The 20,067-nt window shown below is 47.4% G+C and overlaps 1 protein-coding gene across 4 annotated transcripts in view; it reads left to right on the forward strand.

Annotated features, from left to right (window-relative positions):
• The window catches only part of LOC121854693, a 134,820-nt gene that overhangs the window by 75,489 nt on the left and 39,264 nt on the right, over window positions 1-20,067 (forward strand). For all 4 annotated transcript variants that reach the window (XM_042349404.1, XM_042349406.1, XM_042349405.1 and 1 more), the window contains one exon: window positions 8,490-8,552. In XM_042349404.1, the coding sequence (XP_042205338.1) occupies window positions 8,490-8,552 (63 nt within the window). The remainder of the gene's footprint in view (window positions 1-8,489; window positions 8,553-20,067) is intronic.

The raw sequence follows: 20,067 nt of genomic DNA on the forward strand, positions 1-20,067 counted from the left end.
AAATAAATGGAAAAAAAATGACTATAGGTTATGCTCCATCCCACTCCCCCCCCACAACAGGTCGCATATATACCGGTAATAACTTCGAAATTATTAATAAAAACATCCGCTATACATCAATGAACTGCTACATAACTGTAAAGGTGTAGGGATTCCTGACGCAGAATAACACTACAGTAGAGGGTTAGTTTACCAGTAGCGGGGTGTGTCCATATCACCATCAGTTCGCTCGTCGTAAAAAACAGCCCCGTACACAAATATTGAGACCATTAGGGCGAGATCTGCCCTCTGTCACTACCTCTGACTGTGATATGTGACGCCTCTGACGCCTGACTCGTATAAATACCAGGGTGGACCAGCCATAGACCAGCCCAGGCCAGTCTAGCTTTAATATTAGTCAGGGTGTGGTCTGGTCTGGTCTCTTGTTCCACCATCCTATAGCAACACAGCTTAGGGAAGACAACAGCGCCATCTGTGTGTAGTCAAAAAGTAAAGTGACTCATTCCTCCACTTCGGTCCCCCGGCGTGTAAAGGGAATCTTGTTCGTGACTGTACCTTCCCCAAACTTAAATTAATCGAATAAAAAATAAATAAAACCAATGTATCGTCCACAAAATTAAGTCAATATAAATACTCTAATTCAATAATACCAATATTGGACTGAAAGAAGAAAATGTTTTAATCGTAACTCATGTTTTGGAAATACATTGTTTACCCTCACGTGAAATATCAACACAGTTCATTATTTTTCATTTATTTGGTTCCTTGTTTACTTGAGAAGCAACATTAACCAACAGTAAGAAGTCATAAACCTTAAGCCATTCCCTCCATAATACCAAACACATAACTATTATATATGAATAAATTTAAATCTATTATTTCTTATATGGTAATTATATATTAACCTCTACCTGTACTAACACAATACACCTGCCAGTCCAAGAATTAAAACCTGTAATTGATGTGTTTTATTTATTTATTTTTCTCACCTTTCATAAAAAAAATCAACGTAGAGAGTCGGGAGTTGATAATATTCTTTTAAGTTACTCTAAAGGTCAGGGAACAGGTTATGAGATCAGTCCTTAATCTTTCTCGAGTATCCACAGTCGAGCGTCACCCCCACGCACACCCCGCAACACAGACGTCCGGGGGAGGAGGGCTGTGTTTAGTCACTCCCTGGGTCATATGTACAGGTTAATATGTAAGTTCAGATCAGTACACTACACATAACACACACACACACACACACACACACACACACACACACACACACACACACACACACACACACACTGTCTGATTACAGGTAGTTACAGGTGTTTCATTAGTCATAGTCTCTAAGTAACATTAATATCGACTTTTAAAAGCTAAGGAGAATTTGGTGTTTATGAGGCTAATGATTGAAGGATTGTGTTGCTTCAGGGTAAAGTGTATCTAGAGATGGAGGGTTGGAGATGGAGATGGAGAGATGGGAGATGGAGGTTGGAGATGGGAGATGGAGGGTGGGAGATGGAGGGTGGGAGATGGGAGATGGGGTGGGAGATGGAGGGTGGGAGATGGGAGATGGAGGGTGGGAGATGGGAGATGGGAGATGGAGGGTGGGAGATGGGAGATGGAGGGTGGGAGATTGGAGATGGAGGGTTGGAGATGGAGGGTTGGAGATGAGATGGAGAGATGGGAGATGGAGGGGAGATGGTTGGAGATGGGAGATGGAGGGTTGGAGATGGGAGATGGAGGGTTGGAGATGGAGATGGAGGGTTGGAGATGGGAGATGGAGGGGGGGGAGAGATGGAGATGGAGGTTGGAGATGGTGGAGGGTTGGAGATGGGAGATGGAGAGATGGGAGATGGAGGGTTGGATGGGAGATGGAGGGTTGGAGATGGGAGATGGTTGGAGGGTTGGAGATGGGAGATGGAGGGTTGGAAATGGGAGATGGAGGGTTGGAGATGGGAGATGGAGGGGTTGGAGATGGGAGATGGAGGGGAGATGGAGAGATGGGAGAGATGGGGATGGAGAGGGTGGAGATGGGGTTGGAGATGGGAGATGGAGGGTTGGAGATGGGATGGAGGGTTGGAGATGGGAGATGGAGGTTGGAGATGGGAGATGGAGGGTTGGAAGTGGGAGATGGAGGGTTGGAGACGGTGGAGGCGGAAGGTAAGCGTCCATCAAATAATTCGAGGCAGTGTACAAGCTGTGTGACTCAAGACACCCCCTCAAAACAAACACCCCCCCTCAAAACACCCCCCCTCAAAACACCCCCCCCCTCAAAACACCCCCTCAAAACACCCCCCCCTCAAAACACCCCCCCCTCAAAACACCCCCCTCAAACACCCCCCTCAAAAAAACACCCCCCTCAAGACACCCTTCCCCTCAAAGACACCCCCTCCTCTCAAGACACCCCCCTCTCCAAGACACCCCCCCTCCAAGACACCCTCTCAAGACACCCCCCTCTTCAAGACACCCCCTCTCAAGACACCCCCAAGACACCCCCTCTCAAGACACCCCCCAAGACACCCAAGACACCCCCCTCTCAAGACACCCCTCAAGACAGGAACACCCCTCAAGACACCCCCCCTCCCACCCCTCAAGACACCCCCCTCTCAAGACACCCCCTCTCATGACACCCCCCCTCAAGACACCCCTCAAGACACCCCCCTCAAGACACCCCCTCAAGACACCACCCCCCAAGACACCCCCTCAAGACACCCCCTTTTTGTCGATAACCACTTCCAGGTCTCCTTTACCCGGCTGTTTTTATTACACCCTCTGTCAGCGTGATTCCGTTACAGCTCTGTCGTCTTTTATTTGCACCCTTGTCGCCGTGACTCAACAACGCTTTTATAGATACGTCAATTACTTACTTTCTCGGATATAAGATGGTGTTATTTTCTCCGGGACCGTTGTGGGGTGGTAGTGGTGGTGGTGGTGGTGGGGATAGTGGGGGTGGTGGTGGTGGTGGTGGTGGTGGTGGTAGGTGAGTGGTGGTGGGTGGGTGGGTGGTGGGGTGGTGGTGTGGTGGGGTGGTGGTGGTGGTGGTGGTGGGGTGGTGGGGGTGGGGAGTGGTGGGGGTGGTGGTGGTGGTGGTGGTGTGAGGTGGTGGTGGTGGTAGTGGTGGTGGTGGGTGGTGGGGGTGTGGTGGGGTGGTGGGGTGGTGGGTGGTGGTGGTGGTGGTGGTGGTGGGTGGGGTGGTAGTGGTGGGGGTGGTGGATGGGGGGAGTGGTGGTGGTGGTGGTGGTGGTGGTGGTGGTGGTGGGGTAGTGGTGGTGGTAGTGGGGGTAGTGATAATTGTTGTTGTGTTTGTCTTTTGTTGTCGTGTTATGGTTATAATTCTATATCACTCGTGGCTGTTATAGCTCACCATTCGTCACTCTTTTATGTATTGGAAGTGTTGATGTTTTTTGGCTTTGAGGAAATAATTAAAAGATGTTGGTCGGTGGTATATTGGAGGAGAAAGGAAGTGGTTTTGGAGGAGGTGGTCTTGGTGGAGGGAGGGAGGAAGGTAGTGGTTTTGGAGAGGTGGTCTTGGAGGGAGGGAGGAAGGTAGTGGTCTTGGAGGAGGGAGAAAGGTAGTGGTTTTGGAGGAGGTGGTCTTGGTGGAGGGAGGGAGGAAGGTAGTGGTTTTGGAGGAGGTGGTCTTGGTGGAGGGAGGATATGGTCTTGTTGGAGGTGGAAGGTAGGGGTCTTGGAGGGAGGGAGGAGGAAGGTAGTGGTTTTGGAGGAGGTGGTCTTGGTGGAGGGAGGGAGGAAGTGGTCTTGGAGGGAGGGGGGGGAAGGTAGTGGTCTTGGAGGGAGGGAGGGAGGGTTAATAGTAGGAAGGTCCAGGCAGGTAAGACAATCAATCAGTCGCAGGTGTAAGGAAGTAATACGTGATGTTAACACCTGTCGCCTCAACCCGCCAGATGTCCACTACTGTACTCAGCTCCATCTCTCATAATGCTTAAAGCTGACCCACAGCAACACCCACTACAAGGTCTTGGCCAACTGCCGGGTCAACACGCTCACCAACTTCTTCACCCCAACACGCTACTATGACCTTCACGTTAACCTTCACAGTGCATTTACCGGAAAGAAATTAAGATACGATTGAATTTTTATAACATAGACTCTGATTTAATTTAGTTATATTTGGTAAGCTTAATCAGTAAGTTATCCAGGTGAAAAAAAATGAAATTCAGCTTCATAGAAAACGTGAAAAAAATTTATGTGTTTTCATATAATTTCTGTATTTACGTGAGTATAGCTTTTGTGTGAGTGTGTGTGATAAATTAGCGTGATAAATGGCTAATGATTAAATTCCACCACCGTAATATGACACAAGGGAATGGGGTTAATTTTGGTGTACGGTAATAGTTGAGCAGCCAGTGTCTCTCTCTCTCTCTCTTCAGATCTCGACTTTTACATTTTCATTACTCAAGTTACCAATTAAATAAATAATGCTCCTTGGAATTTCAGTGATTTCAATGACTATACTTGCTAATTCGAGGTGAGGTGGCTGAGTGGATATAGCACTCGCTTCCTATCCTATGGGTCATTGGTTCGTGCCCAGGCCATCCCCAGTTGACCCAGCTGTGATTGGGTACCTATATAGTTGGTGAATTGACGGCGGTTGAGTACTGTGCCGATGACAATTAGTCCCTGTTCACCTAGCAGTAAAGTAGGTATCCGCACCGCCCCTAACTGACCATGAGACTTTGTGTGTGTGTGTGTGTGTGTGTGTGTGTGTGTGTGTGTGTGTGTGTGTGTGTGTGTAGAACTTCATCCATTAAGCTGACACCCCCTAATTTTACAGTATCAACTCGTAATTTAAATTAAAAAAGTATCGTTCCGTGGTTGTTATTTCCGTCTGTTCAACTTAGTTTTATGGACCTTTGTTGAACACCCAATTATCTACCACTGCTCGTGTTCACATTAACGTTGTTTATTCCTAGTATCTAATTACTTCGGTTAATCCGCGTGACGTAACTACAAATAGCTATTCAGATTCGGGGATTCACTTCCATTCGAACCAGCTCGGAACTCGCTAAATTTCGTCGGGCTCGCAAACTGACTGAACTCAACCGAACCGAACCCGAGGTTGTAATGTGAAAATTCGTGTCCTGGTTTTAATTTAGTTCGAGACTCAGGTATTTTATATTTATATTATCACTGTACTTACCTGTGTGAGGATACATCTCTGCAGCTCACTAACGTTATTCATTGTTGTGGAAAAAAAAGTGAAAGTGGGTTCCATAACGAGTGTTGATACATTACACTGTATGTTAAACCATCGATACACAGGTAGGTAGCTTGTTCGGCACTACACTCGACCGCCATCTCTTCCTAAACTGTTAAGTCAGGTACCCCATTTGTAACTGGATGGAACTATGGCGCCTTGGAATTTTAACCAGCGAGCCTTAGGGTGGAAGATGGTCGCTTTATCCACTTTACCACCGCACTACCCCATTCTTATAGTTTGGTATAAAGTTCTTTCAGCTCGACGAGTCTTGTTTAATTAATTCTCTTAGTAATAAAGTATCTCTTAAGCGACCTGTGTCTCCGTTTACCTCGGTCAGACGTGGCTGAAACTGTTATAAATACCTTTTAACTCACTACAATTTAATTCTCCTGTTAGACGCTCCTCAGACCAGTGTCCACCTTAGTATAGAAAGACACACGAGAAATAAAACAAACTCTCCTCATATAAAACCTGGTGTAGTTGTCGCTGGAATGGTCTCGTTCAACCTGACAACCTACAACTTACCCCAAACACGAGGCGGAATCTTCAGTATTGTGTTGGTTTTGCTTTTTCTTCCTCTACTGCCACAACTATTTACACTATTCCGGCAAAGTGATACGAGACATAAAACACGGTATATGAAATAAAACGCTGTGTAGTTGTTGCTGTGAGGGCGACATTAAACTTGGCTGGGCCGTAAAGTCACGTCACAGGCGGAGGGGGGGTGGGGGCAGTTACAGCCCTTCAGAATATCCTCTACACGCTGGAGGCCCGGAAGGTTACTCACTGCCGCTCGTAATCGCCAAACGCCTGATCCCAAACCTCAGCCATAAAGACCTTACAATGGAGCATTTGTATTTAAACGATTCTGAAAACAACATTTTAACTCCAAATGTATGCAGAGCAGTGAGAGCGTAAGGGTAAATCTAATTAAAAGGTGGAGGCGTTATTGGTGCAGGTTCATCAGTAGTGACCTTTGGTGTATAGTGTAGTGAACTCTGATCCGATATTGTTTATAAGTAAAAAATATAACGCAGGTGTTGCGTGTCAGTGTCGCAGGTGATCAGATGAAACTGTTATTAAATGTTTTGGTTAAATCCCTCATTAATTTTGCCTTTGTTGCTTATGTCCGTTTCACATTCACCGTGTCATGTTTACCTGTACCTCGCTGTATACCCCCATCACACACCTGACCTGTACCTCCACAACACACCTGACCTGTACCTCGCTGTATACCTCCACAACACACCTGACCTGTATCTCGCTGTATACCTCCATCACACACCTGACCTGTACCTCCACAACACACCTGACTTGTACCTCGCTGTATACCTCCATCACACACCTGACCTGTACCTCCACAACACACCTGACTTGTACCTCGCTGTATACCTTCACCACACACATGTACACTGATGGTGAGGGGCCTCAGTGCTCTAAACATTCCCTCACTAAGTCTATAAAAATATCTTAGTTTAAAATATATTTGTCACAATGTATCGTTCAGTTTAACAGATAAAGTCAATATAAATGACGAGGTTATTTAAGGCTAATGGTGTGTTAGAGGAAGCTGGCCGTTGATCCGAGTCACAAAATGTTTTTAATTTAGTGTGTAGGATTTCAGTCATGTAGTTTTATATAATCAGTGAGGGATTAGAGTCTCAGGTCTCCTCTCATCCCAGTGGTGCTTACTGATCTCTGGATAAATACAGTATATGATAGTTGATACAGGTTATACACAACTGGGGGAGGGGGCCTCGTGAAGATTAGGCACCCCAGCTTATTTAACCTAATCTAACTAAACTAAATCCAATCAAAACTAACCTAACTTAACCCAATCGCACTTAACCTAACTTAACCTAACCTAATCACACCTATAACCTAAAGTACCCTACCTTACCCCCAACTAGGCTGTATAATCATCAGGTGAAATAATGGTGTTCCAAATCTTCATAACACTTAAAACAAAGACAAGAGGGAAGATATATTACCGGAATTAAGATCAAGGAGAGAGTAAGGTGCCTCCTCCCGCCCACGTCCTTCCTCCCGCCCACAGCCCTCCTCCCACCCACAGTCCTCTTTCTTCCCACAGCCCCTCCCCACCCCCAGCCCTCCTCCCACCCACAGTTCTCCCGCCCACAGGTCCCTCCTTCCGCCTACAGGTCCCTCCTCCCGCCCACACGTCCTCCTCCCGCCCACACGTCCCTCCTCCCGCCCACAGGTCCCTCCTCCCGCCCACAATTCCTTCTCCCGCCCACACGTCCCTCCTCCCGCCCACAGGTCCCAGAAGGCGAAACTCCGGGTGACAGAAAGCATTAATTATGTAACTGTGTCTCAGGTGTTGTGGCACAGTGTATACAGAACATAGGAAAGTTTGGGGTTAGCATCCATCACTAGGGAGTCATCGTGTTTGTCTTTGGACTGACGGACGGACAGAGAGGACGGACGGATGAACGGACGGACTAACGCACAGGCGAAGATATTACTATATTTACATTTCTCCTTCCCGGGATTTTTTTTTTCACTTTTGCTTTATTTTATTTTATTTTTTTTTAACGTGGATGTAAAAATTATATAAATATTTAGATATTAGTTAAGGCTTATATAAACAATTAAACATTCACAATGGAACCCGATTCGTAATGGATCACACTTCTAATGGGTGTCAGTCCTAATGGGTGTCAGTCCTAATGGGTGTCAGTCCTAATGGGTGTCAGTTCTAATGGGTGTCAGTTCTAATGGGTGTCAGTCCTAATGGGTGTCAGCTCTAATGGGTGTCAGTTCTAATGGGTGTCAGTCCTAATGGGTGTCAGTCCTAATGGGTGTCAGTTCTAATGGGTGTCAATGGGTGTCAGTCCTAATGGGTGTCAGTCTGTCAAATGGGTGTCAGTCAATGGGTGTCAGTCCCACGGGTGTCAGTTCTAATGGGTGTCAGCTCTAGTGGGTGTCAGTCCTAATGGGTGTCAGCTCTAGTGGGTGTCAGTTCTAATGGGTGTCAGTTCTAATGGGTGTCAGTTCTAATGGGTGTCAGTTCTAATGGGTGTCAGCTCTAATGGGTGTCAGCTCTAGTGGGTGTCAGTTCTAATGGGTGTCAGTTCTAATGGGTGTCAGTCCTAATGGGTGTCAGTCCTAATGGGTGTCAGCTCTAATGGGTGTCAGTCCTAATGGGTGTCAGTTCTAATGGGTGTGTACTGTCGGGGCGTGTTAGAAGTAGGTGACCCGCGTGACTTGTTCCCGACAGGTAAAACTAACATAACCTTCCTCGGTGTTTCAGCTGATTGTGACGGGGCTGCTGGTGCTGTGCTTCATCAGACGGAGGAACCGGTTCTCTTACCTGGTGAGTACCTGGCTGGTTCAACCTCATCCTCCAACCTTGTATACCTCGTACCTCACCCTTGGGCTCATCTTTAAACCTCTCCTAAATCCTCAATCCTTATCCTCAGCCTCACTCTTCAACTTCACTCTCGACCTCGCCTTTCAAACTCACCCTCATCCTGCAACCTCACCCTCAACTTTACTCACGACCTTACCTCAATCTCAACCATATCTTCACCCTTCAACCTCATCCGCCAACCTCAGTCTCACCCGTCAACCTTACCACCAGCCTTCAACCTCATCCGCCAACCTTAATCTCTCTTACTGTTTTATTTCCGGCTCGTGTTTTAGATGCTGTCAACAGGTAAGGTTATTCCCACCGTAACTAATATAATGTGTTTTGTTGCAGGAGCTTCAATGACCAGAGTTATATAATAGAGTTTAGAGAGAGTCTTATGTCCTGTAGCATATAGAGTTTTATGAGCTGTCGAAGTTAAAGTCACAAACACTAAAATGAGTTGATAAGTTTAAGACAAATGTTGTTTCAGTAACGCTACAGTGTATGGATAGATTTGGTGATTGTTGTTTGATATGGAAGGAGGGGAATATAGGAAGGGGGAAAGGGAAAGAGGGGTAGAGGGAAGAAGGAGAGGGGAAAGGAAAGAGGGAAAAAGGGAAGGAATGGAGGAGTGATGACAGATTTCCGAGTCTCAGGGATCATGTGGGCGAGGAAGACTGACACGAGTTTCTTTATACCGTGACTGTACGAACATAAACTCAACAACAATTATTTATGATTTTTTTTTAATAGAATTTATGAGAATTTACACTGACTGACTGACCTGGCTGATATGGTTATGAGACAAAAATTATAGGAGAACGACAACAACTGCTATGGTGGTTGTTATAGGAAACTGTCTATAGCTTTTGTTGTGATTATACTTACAATACCTATTCGTTTAATAAGGTTAGGTTATGTTTAGGTTAGGTTATTCTTGTGTTATGGGGAGAGTCTTGTGTTGTGGGGAGAGTCTTGTGTTGTGGGGAGAGTCTTGTGTTGTGGGGAGAGTCTTGTGTTGTGGGGAGAGTCTTGTGTTATGGGGAGAGTCTTGTGTTGTGGGGAGAGTCTTGTGTTGTGGGGAGAGTCTTGTGTTTGTGGTGGGAGAGTCTGTGTTATGGGGAGAGTCTTGTGTTGTGGGGAGAGTCTTGTGTTGTGGGAGAGTCTTTGTGGGTTGTGGGGAGAGTCTTGTGTTGTGGGGGAGAGTCTTGTGTTGTGGGGGAGATTCTTTTTGTTAGGGAGTCTTGTTTGTGGGGAGAGTCTTGTTGTTGTTTGGGGGGGAGTCTTGTGTTGTGGGAGAGTCTTTGTGTGGGGGGAGAGTCTTGTGTTGGGGAGAGTCTTGTGTTGTGGGGAGAGTCTCTTCTGTTGTAGGGAGAGTCTTGTGTTGTGGGAGAGTCTTGTGGGGAGATTCTTGTTGTAGGGAGAGTCTTGTGTTGTGGGGAGTCTTGTGTTGTGGGGAGCTTTGTGTTATGGGGAGAGTCTGTGTTGGGGAGAGTCTTAGTTGTGGGAGATTCTTGTTGTAGGGAGAGTCTTGTGTTGTGGGAGAGTCTTGTGTTGTGGGGAGAGTCTTGTGTTGTAGGGAGAGTCTTGTGTTGTGAGTCTTGTGGTTGTAGGGAGAGTCTTGTGTTGTAGAGAGAGTCTTGTGTTGTAGGGAGAGTCTTGTGTTGTGGGGAGAGTCTTGTGTTGTGGGGAGAGTCTTGTGTTGTAGGGAGAGTCTTGTGTTGTGGGGAGAGTCTTGTGTTGTGAGGAGAGTCTTGTGTTGTGGGGAGAGTCTTGTGTTGTGGGGAGAGTCTTGTGTTGTGGGAGTCTGGAATTATTCATGGTCTTAGCTATTACACTGTTGTTGTTGTTGTTGTTGTTGTAGCAAGGTATATCCTGAGCAGTGTGTGACCGCGCCTGGACAGTATGCAAATGAGCAATGTATTCGTTATGCATGTGTTTGTGTTTGTGTCGGACACGGCTCACGACACACGCTGCTGCTACTGGCTTACCACAGATAGGATTGTTAACCTGAGGACTATGATTTAACCATCTTGCGTACGATGATTTAGCCCCTTGAGTACGATGATTTAGCCCCTTGAGTACGATGATTTAGCCCCTTGAGTACGATGATTTAGCCCCTTGAGTACGATGATTTAGCCCCTTGAGTACGATGATTTAGCCCCTTGAGTACGATCATTTACACTCTTGAGTACGATCATTCAGACGCTTGAATTTGATGATTTAAACCATCGTCCTCAAAGGGTTAAATCATCGTCCTCAACGGTTTAAAGGGGGCGTTTTAGATACATGGCTCAACTCTCCACTCAAGGGTTTGTTTTACAGTAAGGGAAGAGAAGGCGCTTGAGCACACACAACCTGACTCTCTCTCTCTCTCTCGCTGTACTGTACATTTACCTGAAAACATTTGATTCTTTGACAGCGTGTGCAACCTTTTACCGATAACAGCCTCCGGTAATAGTGAATTTTGCTTTGAGTTACAGGAATTCATTATCGAGTCTGGCTATACCGTACAGTGGAGAGTGACTTCACCCCTGAGCACAACACGGGGAAAATAACAAATACATCAACACAATACAACACCATACAATTTATTTCCATCAATGACAACAATTTACCTCCGTCAATGTAATTGTTCGTGTGATGACTGTTAGCCGCATGTTATAGTATACTGTATTTAAATTGACAAAGATATGAAAACAAAAATATGAGGCTGTATAATGGAGGGAAATGGAAAATACGGATAACATTAAAAGAATATAGAGCGGACTGATCCACGAGGGAAGCCCGATTCTATTTTTATATATATATTTTGTGTGTGTGTTTCAAGGTCCAACACCCACGTGGATGACTGTTGCATAAATAAACAAGTAAAGTATTCGTTTTTTAATTTACTACAACTACGTTTTTTGTTTTGTTTTTAGTTTAGTTTATTTTTTCCCAGGACAAACACCACTACTGTTTATTTTTTCCCTCTAAAATTCAAGTAAAACAATGCTGCCCCACCCCCACCCCCTTACTACTACTACTACTACTACTACTACTACTACTTTTTTTTAACGTGGCCTCCAGCCTCCCCCAATAGCCACACCTTCGCCACCATTTAATTACCTTAATATTAAATATCCTAATACATAAGTAGCTATCCTATCTGTGTTAAATTAGTTGAGCCGCAGATCTATGCGGCATCCAGTGACAGTAGCCTCATAGTCAATATCTGCGGCAGTTGTCGGAGTTGGGGCAGAAGCTCTCGTTCCCCTGAGGCAGAGCAAAGCCGACCGAAGGAGAGAGAAAGACAGTCGACATCTCATCCAGGCTGTAACGAAACTTCTGGGCTGCTGCTTCTGTTCGGAGATCACCTCCGAGAGTCTGGCATAGAAACATCTTGCACTTGGTCCCATCCCACCAGAGGTTGTGAACACTAGAGGAGTGAAGCTGCCTTGATCAACGTTTTGGATTCTCTCTCCATATGCCCTTATCTTGTCGTTCTCGTTCCTCCTATGTGCAGCATCGAGAGCTAGGTTACGGTGACATGCGGCCATGGGATCAAAAATCCTGATGTCGAAGAAAGCTCGCTGTACCCGCGTCCAGAATCCTCGAGCACTGACGTCAACACGGGCTTCGTTAGATGTGTTTGAAGTCCTATGTTGGAAGATCTCACCATCCAATGGAAGGAGGGTCAGTTCTACCATGACATCCCGGCAGATTTCCTTCAGCATATTTGCTGTAAGGTCCCTTACTTCGTCATGCCTCATGCATATGAGCCCCCTTTCTTGCACACCATGGCGTGATCGCCGTCATAGGAAGAGCCACACACGCATTGAGAGGGCAAACCTTCTACTGGCCGACCGTACCTTAGAGCAATGGCATCTGTAAATTCTTGTTTGTTAAGACTGAAACCATTTGCCCTTATCGGTAACGTAGTTAACCAGTTCGAGGCGCCCACCACCTGCGCTATAGCTACTTTTTTTTCAAATTTTCTGGAACCTGCAGCAACAGTTGCTGCAACTTACTACTACTACTACTACTACTACTACTACTACTACTACTACTACACACACACACGCACACGTTAATCTGCCGTGTTTAGATAAGGGTCATAACAGCGTGTCTTTATGTTTTGTTTGTAATGGCACGAAACACATTTACAGATTTTGTTTTAATGGTGGACAAAAAAAAAGTATTCATCGGTACACACACAAACATATGGTAATTTAGTATTTAGTGTACGAGAAATGTACTTTCCAGGACGGTGAACATTTTCATAGCGATGTTAGGTATTACCATATGTTTGTTTATTGATGACCCTTGCTGCCTCTCTGTCCTGGGGAAAAATTACAGAACAGTACAGAGCCTTTTTCACCTTTGTTTATTCTTTCATTATAAATTATCTCAGTGAATATACAACTTTAAAGGGAATACATTTATCGCCTATTGTATTTATGTATAACAATAATAAATACTTTAATACATTGAGTATACTTAAATTATATCATTTAATTAGGAGCTTCAAGGACCAGAGTTATGTAATAGAGTTTAGAGAGAGTCTTATGTCCTGCAGCAGATAGAGTTTTATGAGCTGTCGAAGTTAAAGTCACAAACACTAAAATGAGTTGATAAGTTTTTGACAAATGTTGTTTCAGTAACGCTACAGTGTATGGATAGATTTGGTGATTGTTGTTTGATATGGGAGAAGGTGGGGAGGGCGGTGGAGGAGGGGGACAGTGGAGGAGGGACGGTGGAGGAGGGGGACGGTGGAGGAGGGGGACGGTGAGGGAGAGAACGGTGGGGGAGGGGAGGACGGTGGGGGAGAGGAGGACGGTGGGGGAGGGGGAGGATGGTGAGGGGGAGGACGGTGGGGGGGGGAGGACGGTGAGGAGGAGGAGAGGGTGAGGTGGGGGAGGACGGTGAGGGAGGGCGGTGGGGGAGGGGGAGGACGGTGAGGGGAGGGGGAGGACTGTGGGGAGAGGGAGGGAGGGGAGGACGGTGGGGGAGGGGGGAGGATGGTGAGGAGGAGGACTGTGGGAGGAGGACTGTGGGAGAGGGAGGAGGACGATGTAAGGGGAGGGAGGGGCGGTGGGGGGTGGGGGAGGGGGAGGGCGGTGGACAATACACAGGCACAACTTGAAGTAAAAGAAGCACTCTTATTGAGGCCCTTGACTAAGACTTGGCTACAGAAGTGTTGTCTGTTGTAGAGACGAAGACGAACTCTGTGCTTCATAAACACTCAACTGAAGCACCTAACACAACAAGTAGTAGTCGGGGGAACTTGTACATGTATCGTCCCTGTTCTATACACTAATGATAACATAGATTAAAACTGTTCTTTTTGGGGGTAAATAATCTAAAACAAAATAATAATATTTAACTGGCTTTTAATTATTATTATTTTTTTGGGGGGAGGCGGCCTATAAAATTTGTTTATATACCCAATTGAGACTTTAACCTTGTTTGCGTAGTGACAACATTGATGGTAAGATGAACACTACACACACACACACACACACACACACACACACACACACACACACACACAGAGGGCATCCCCCTGTCACGACCCCAGAAATCAATACATTTCATCCTCTCTTTAACAGAATTTAATAAGGGAGGGAGAGAGAGGAGGAGAGGAAGGAAAGAATTAAATTTAAAAGAGGAAAAGGTCGTCCTCCCTCCCTCTTCCCCCCTCCCTCTCCCTCCTTTCTCCTCTCCTCCCTTTCTCCCTCCTCCCTCCCTCCTCTCCTCCTCCTCCCCTCTCCTCCCCTCCCCTCCTCATCTCCTCTCCTCTCCTCCTCCTCCTCTCTTCCTCCCTCTTCTCTCCTCCTCCTCTCCCCTCCCCTCCCCTCCTCCCCTCCCTCCTTTCCTCCCCTCCCCTCCTTTCCTCCCCTCCCCTCCTTTCCTCCCCTCCCCTCCTTCCTCCCCTCCCCTCCTTTCCCTCCCCTCCCTCCCTCCCCCTCCTCCCTCCCCTCCCCTCCCCTCCCGTCCTCTCCCTCCTCCTCTCCTCCTCTCCTCCTCTCCTCCTCTCCTCCCCTCTCCTCCCCTCTCCTCCCTCTCCTCTCCTCCTCCTCTCCTCCTCCTCTCCTCTCTCCTCCCTCTTCTCCCTCCTCTCCTCCTCTTCTCCTCCTCTCCTCTCTTCTCTCCTCTCCTCTCCTCCTCCTCTCCTCCCCTCTCCTCTCTCCTCTCCTCCCCTCCCTCCTCTCCCCTCCTCCTCTCCCCTCCCCTCTTCCTCTCCTCCCTCTCCTCTCTCCCTCCCTCTCCTCCTCCTCCTCTCCCTTCTCTCTCCTTCTCTCCTCCTCCCCTCCCTCCCTCTCCTCCCCTCCTCCTCTCTTCCTCTCCTCTCTCCCCTCTCTCCTCTCCTCCTCTCCTCCTCTCCTCCTCCCTTTCCTCCTCTCCTCTTCCCTCCCCTCCCTCTTCCTTCCCCTCCCTCTTTCCTCCCCTCCCCTCCTTTCCTCCCTCCTCCCTCCCCTCTCTCCTCTCCCTCCTCTCTTCCTCTCCTCCCCCTCTCCTCCTCCTCTCTTCCTCTCCTCCCCTCCTTTCCTCCCCTTCCTACCCCCTCCCCTCCTTTCCTCCCCTCCTCCCCTCCCTCCCCTCCTCCCCTCCCTCCCCTCTCTCCTCCCCTCCTCCCTCTCCTCCCCTCTCTCCTCCCTCTCCTCCCTCTCCTCCTCCTCTCCTCCTCTCCTCCTCTCCTCCCTCCTCCCCTCCTCTCCCTCCCCTCCCCTCCCCTCCCGTCCTTTCCTCCCCTCCCCTCCTTTCCTCCCCTCCCCTCCTTTCCTCCCCTCCCTCCCTTTTCCCTCCCTCCTCCTCCTCCTCTCCCCTCCCCTCCTCTCCCTCCCCTCCCCTCCCTCCTTTCCTCCCCTCCCCTCCTCCCCTCCCCTCCTTTCCTCCCCTCCCTCTCTTCCCTCTCCTCCCCTCCTCCTCTCCCTCCTCCTCTCTTCCTCTCTCCCCTCCTCTCCCTCCTCCCCTCCTCCCCTCCTCTCTCTTTTCCTCCTCCCTTCCTTTCCTCCCCTTCTCCCTCCCTCCTTTCCTCCCCTTCTCCCTCCCTTCCTTTCCTCCCCTCCTTTCCCCCTCCCCTCCCCTCCCTCCTCCCCTCCCCTCCCTCCCTCCCCTCCTCCCCTCCCTCCTCCCTCTCCCTCTTCTCTCTCCAACCAATTCACCCTGACACATCTCTCGTCCTTGGGTCCTGTTTTTTTTTTAGTTTATTTTATCAGATTATCACTCTGGGTCTCTTGTATTTCACCCATAAAAACCACGTTAACATATGAAGTATATCAATCCTTGCCAAGATTCAGGTTTAGTTAGGTTTGATTAGGTTAGTTTAGGTCAGGTTAGGTTATAAAGGTGAAAAACAACAACAAAAATCGGTGTTTAGATTGTGTGAGTTTGGTGGTGGTGATTATCGGTAGCAGGTCGTGTACTCGAGTCTCTCCTTGAATTTAGAAATGAGAACTTGTAGAGCCCTCTTGAAGAGTCTTGGACGCGTGCCACCAAAACACACACACACACACACACACACACTCTCTCTCTCTCTCTCTCTCTCTCTCTCTCTCTCTCTCTCTCTCTCTCTCTCTCTCGATGGGTAGAGGATCACGTGAAGATCGAAACCCCCTAACCTTATTTCACCCAGAAGATTAACTAACAACCCTAACGTCACCCTAACCTAACCCAACCACCCTAACGTCAACCTAACCTAACCCATCCACCCTAACGTCAACCTAACCTAACCCATCCCCATAACTCTAAGACAAAAACCGAATTCACAAATGCTTAAAATGTTTCTCAATTCGTATATAGGTTAGGTTAGGTTGTATGAAGGTTAGGTTAGGTTGTTGAAAGGTTAGGTTAGGTTAGATAAATTTATTATGAAGGGTTAGGTTAGGTTGTATGAAGGTTAGGTTAGGTTAGGTTGTATGAAGGTTAGGTTAGGTTGTATGAAGGTTAGGTTAGGTTAGGTTAGGTTGTATGAAGGTTAGGTTAGGTTAGGTTGTATGAAGGTTAGGTTAGGTTAGGTTGTATGAAGGTTAGGTTAGGTTGTATGAAGGTTAGGTTAGGTTAGGTTGTATGAAGGTTAGGTTAGGCTGTATGAAGGTTAGGTTAGGTTAGGTTGTATGAAGGTTAGGTTAGGTTAGGTTGTATGAAGGTTAGTATGCGATAAGGCCAAGTCAGTGGTGGGGGAAAGAACACTGAAAACTGCAGAAGGCGACCAATTTTTTCACTGTTTTCTTCTGTAGCACCGAAGTCTTGCAGGGTGAACGGTGCTATATAACCCGCAGGTAGTTTGAAGTCTCTTACCACGGGCACCATCATCACCTGTATACTGTATAGAACTTAAGTGATTATGTCAATTAATTTCACCTTATTTACCTGTGTGTATATTATAGGTTATTATTATTAAGTGAATGTATTTTTTCTTGATTTTTAATGTGTGTGTGTGTGTGTGTGTGTGTGTGTGTGTGTGTGTGTGTGTGTGAGGGACTGTTTCACGGTGACTGCGTGTACGTATCTCCCCTCCCATTGTTTTATTTTTCATTTTTTATTTATTTATTGATTTATTTATATATTTTTATTAATCCCCCCTTCCTCCCGGACCCTCAAATCGAAGGGGGTATATAAGGCTAAAACCTGTAGTTGGTGTCTGTCTGAGGAATTATTATTATTATTATTATTATTATTATTATTATTATTATTATTATTATTATTATTATTATTATTATTATTATTATTATTATTATTGTTGTTGTTGTTGTTGTTGTTGTTGTTGTTGTTGTTGTTGTTTTGGTTATCCTTGGTCGAGATGCTATACTGTATACCATTGTTTGTATACCTGCACTGTTAAGGTATACACTGGAAATTGTATACCTGAGCTGTGTATGTAGACTGTTTGCCTGCGTCGGTGTCTATATGTATGCTGAACTAATTGTAAACTTCTATAGCGATTTGACTTGATTGACTATCTCTCTATCTGTCTCTCTATCTATCTATCTATCTATCTATCTATCTATCTCTCTATCTATTTATGTTGAAGTGGGTTATGTTAGATTACGTTAAGTTAGCTTAAGTTAAAGTTATGGTGATTACGTTAAGTCAGGTTAGCTTAAGTTAAAGTTAAGGTAGATTACGTTAAGTTAGGTTAGGTTAACTTAGCCCGAGGGTGGTTAATCTTAAGGGGAAAAGTAACCTGGGGTGGGGTGTCACGTCATCCATCCGAACACACACAGTAGAACGTTCTTGATTGGACACCTCGGCTTAGTTCCTTCACCTCGTCTACTGTTAGAGAACCACGAGGAGCTGTTATTATCACCCCGTCCCTCCTTCCGCCCTTCCTCCCGTCCCTTCCCCCGTCCCTCCTCCCGTCCCTCCACCCGTCCCTTCTCCCGTCCCGTCACCGCCCCTCCCCCGTCCCTCCACCGTCCCTTTCCCGTCCGTTCTGCCGCCCCTCCTCCAGTCCCTCCTCCCGTCCCTCCCCCGTCCCTCCCCGCCCCTCCTCCCCGTCCCTCACCCCCCCGTCCCTCCCCCGTCCCTCCCCCCGTCCTCCCCCACCCTCCCTCCCGCCCCTTCTCCCGCCCCCTCACTCCGTCCGTCTTCCGTCCCCTCCTCCCGTCCCCTCCTCCCGACCCTTCTCTCCCGTCCCGTCTGCCGCCCCTCCTCCAGTCCCTCCCCCGTCCTTCTTCATCCCCTCCTCCCGCCTCCTCCCCGCCCCCTCCGTCCCTCACCTCCCGTCCCGTCTTCCGTCCTCCCCATCCCCTTCTCCCGTCCTCCCGTCCCTCCTCCCGCCCCTCCCCCCCGCCCCTCCTCCCGCCCTCCCGCCTCCCCCGCCCCTCCTCCCGCCCCTCCTCCCACCCTCCTCCCGCCCCACTCTCCCGTCCCGTCTTCCGTCCCTCCTCCCGTCCTCCCTCCCGTCCCTCCTCCCGCCCCTCCCCCCCGCCCCTCCCCGCCCTCCTCTCCACCACCTAATGCTCCCAGGTTCCTCGTGTCCAGTGTAGTTTTATGTGTTATTTGTGGATTTTTATAACAATAATATTAAATAGTAAGGTAGGTAAGGGTTTGTGTATATAAGAGTACTACAAGTTATTGTTATGGTGTGTGTGTGTGTGTAATAATAATAATAATTAACGGTTTATTGAAAGAACTTGGCAGCCAGAAGGCTGAAAATATACAGTTACATATTTGGGGAATGGGTTTCGAATTACAAATAATATACAAGTAACATAAGTGACACAAATAAGATATATAATAACTAGATGGGGAAAAGCTCAAACTACAGTGCATTTCAACATAGTGACAGTACAAGGAGTAGTGTTTACTGGGAGTGAATACACTGGTTTATTACAAGTTATTGATAATTTTTACAATGGTTGGGACTGGGCTGTTCTTATAGCGATCAGTTCGTGCACGTATGGGCTGGATCGGTTGTGAGTGTCGAACAGCAATTCTCCGGACCTAGGGATCTCAGGTAGTAATGAGGAGCCAGTGTCGAGATGGTGTAAGCTTCTTACCAAATTTGCAGATGAGGTCGTGGTGATGGTCAGTGAGAGTCGAAAGGGTCAGTGTGTTGAGCGCTTCTTGATATGTGGAGTAGGAAGTGGAGAGAATAATCTTGCATGCCCTCTTTTGCACTTTTTCTAGGTGTTTACGTTGTGTGGCATTTAGGGAGGAAGACCAGGTGGGGGAGGCATACAATAGGTGAGCTTGGGAAGTATGAATGTTGTGTAAACACCGAGGAGCTCGGGTGCAGGAACTCCGAGGGACTTGAGTCGGCGGAGGAGGTGGAGACGGAAACTGGAGGATTTGACAACTTCACTGACGTGTGGTTTCCAATTTAGTTTGTTGTCTATGGTGACGCCGAGGAGCTTCGTGGAATCTACAACCTGGAGTGTGTTCGGACCTAGAGTAATGGAAGTAGGTGGGACATTGTCGGAGGAGAGGTTGATGTGCATAACCATGGTCTTGGTATGGTTGATGGTGACATGGTTGTTGGTTGGCCCAGTTTTGGAGACTGTTCAATAAATCCTGAAGGGCGGTATAGTTGGGAGCAGAATTGTTGACGCTGATCCCAATGGTGGAGTCGTCGACATATTTCCAGCGAGCAGGGTTTTCTCTTAGGGCATCATTAATGAGCATAAGGAAGCAGAGTGGTCCCATCTTGGTGCCTTGGGGGACGCCACAGGTGAGTGACTGAAAGGTGGAGACAGCCCCTCGGAAGCGTACAGCTTGGCGTCGGTCACTGAGGAAGTCTGTAAGCCATGGTATAAGACTTCTCCGAAGCCCGAGGTCAATAGCTTTGTTGGTAGATATGTTGTGGTCGACTAGGTCAGATACTTGTAGTGAAATCAATAGAAGGCGGCTTAGCTACAGACGTTTTCGTTTCTCCGAGATGGCGGTATATGTAATCGAGAAAGCTGAAGACAGTGAGTGGTGGAGGAAGTTTTTCATGTTGCCAAATTGCTTTGGTGTCTACGACTCCTGCAATATCCTTTATAAGCCA

The sequence above is a fragment of the Homarus americanus genome, unplaced genomic scaffold (assembly GCF_018991925.1).
Source record: "Homarus americanus isolate GMGI-L3 unplaced genomic scaffold, GMGI_Hamer_2.0 scaffold53233, whole genome shotgun sequence".
Lineage (NCBI taxonomy): Eukaryota > Metazoa > Arthropoda > Malacostraca > Decapoda > Nephropidae > Homarus > Homarus americanus.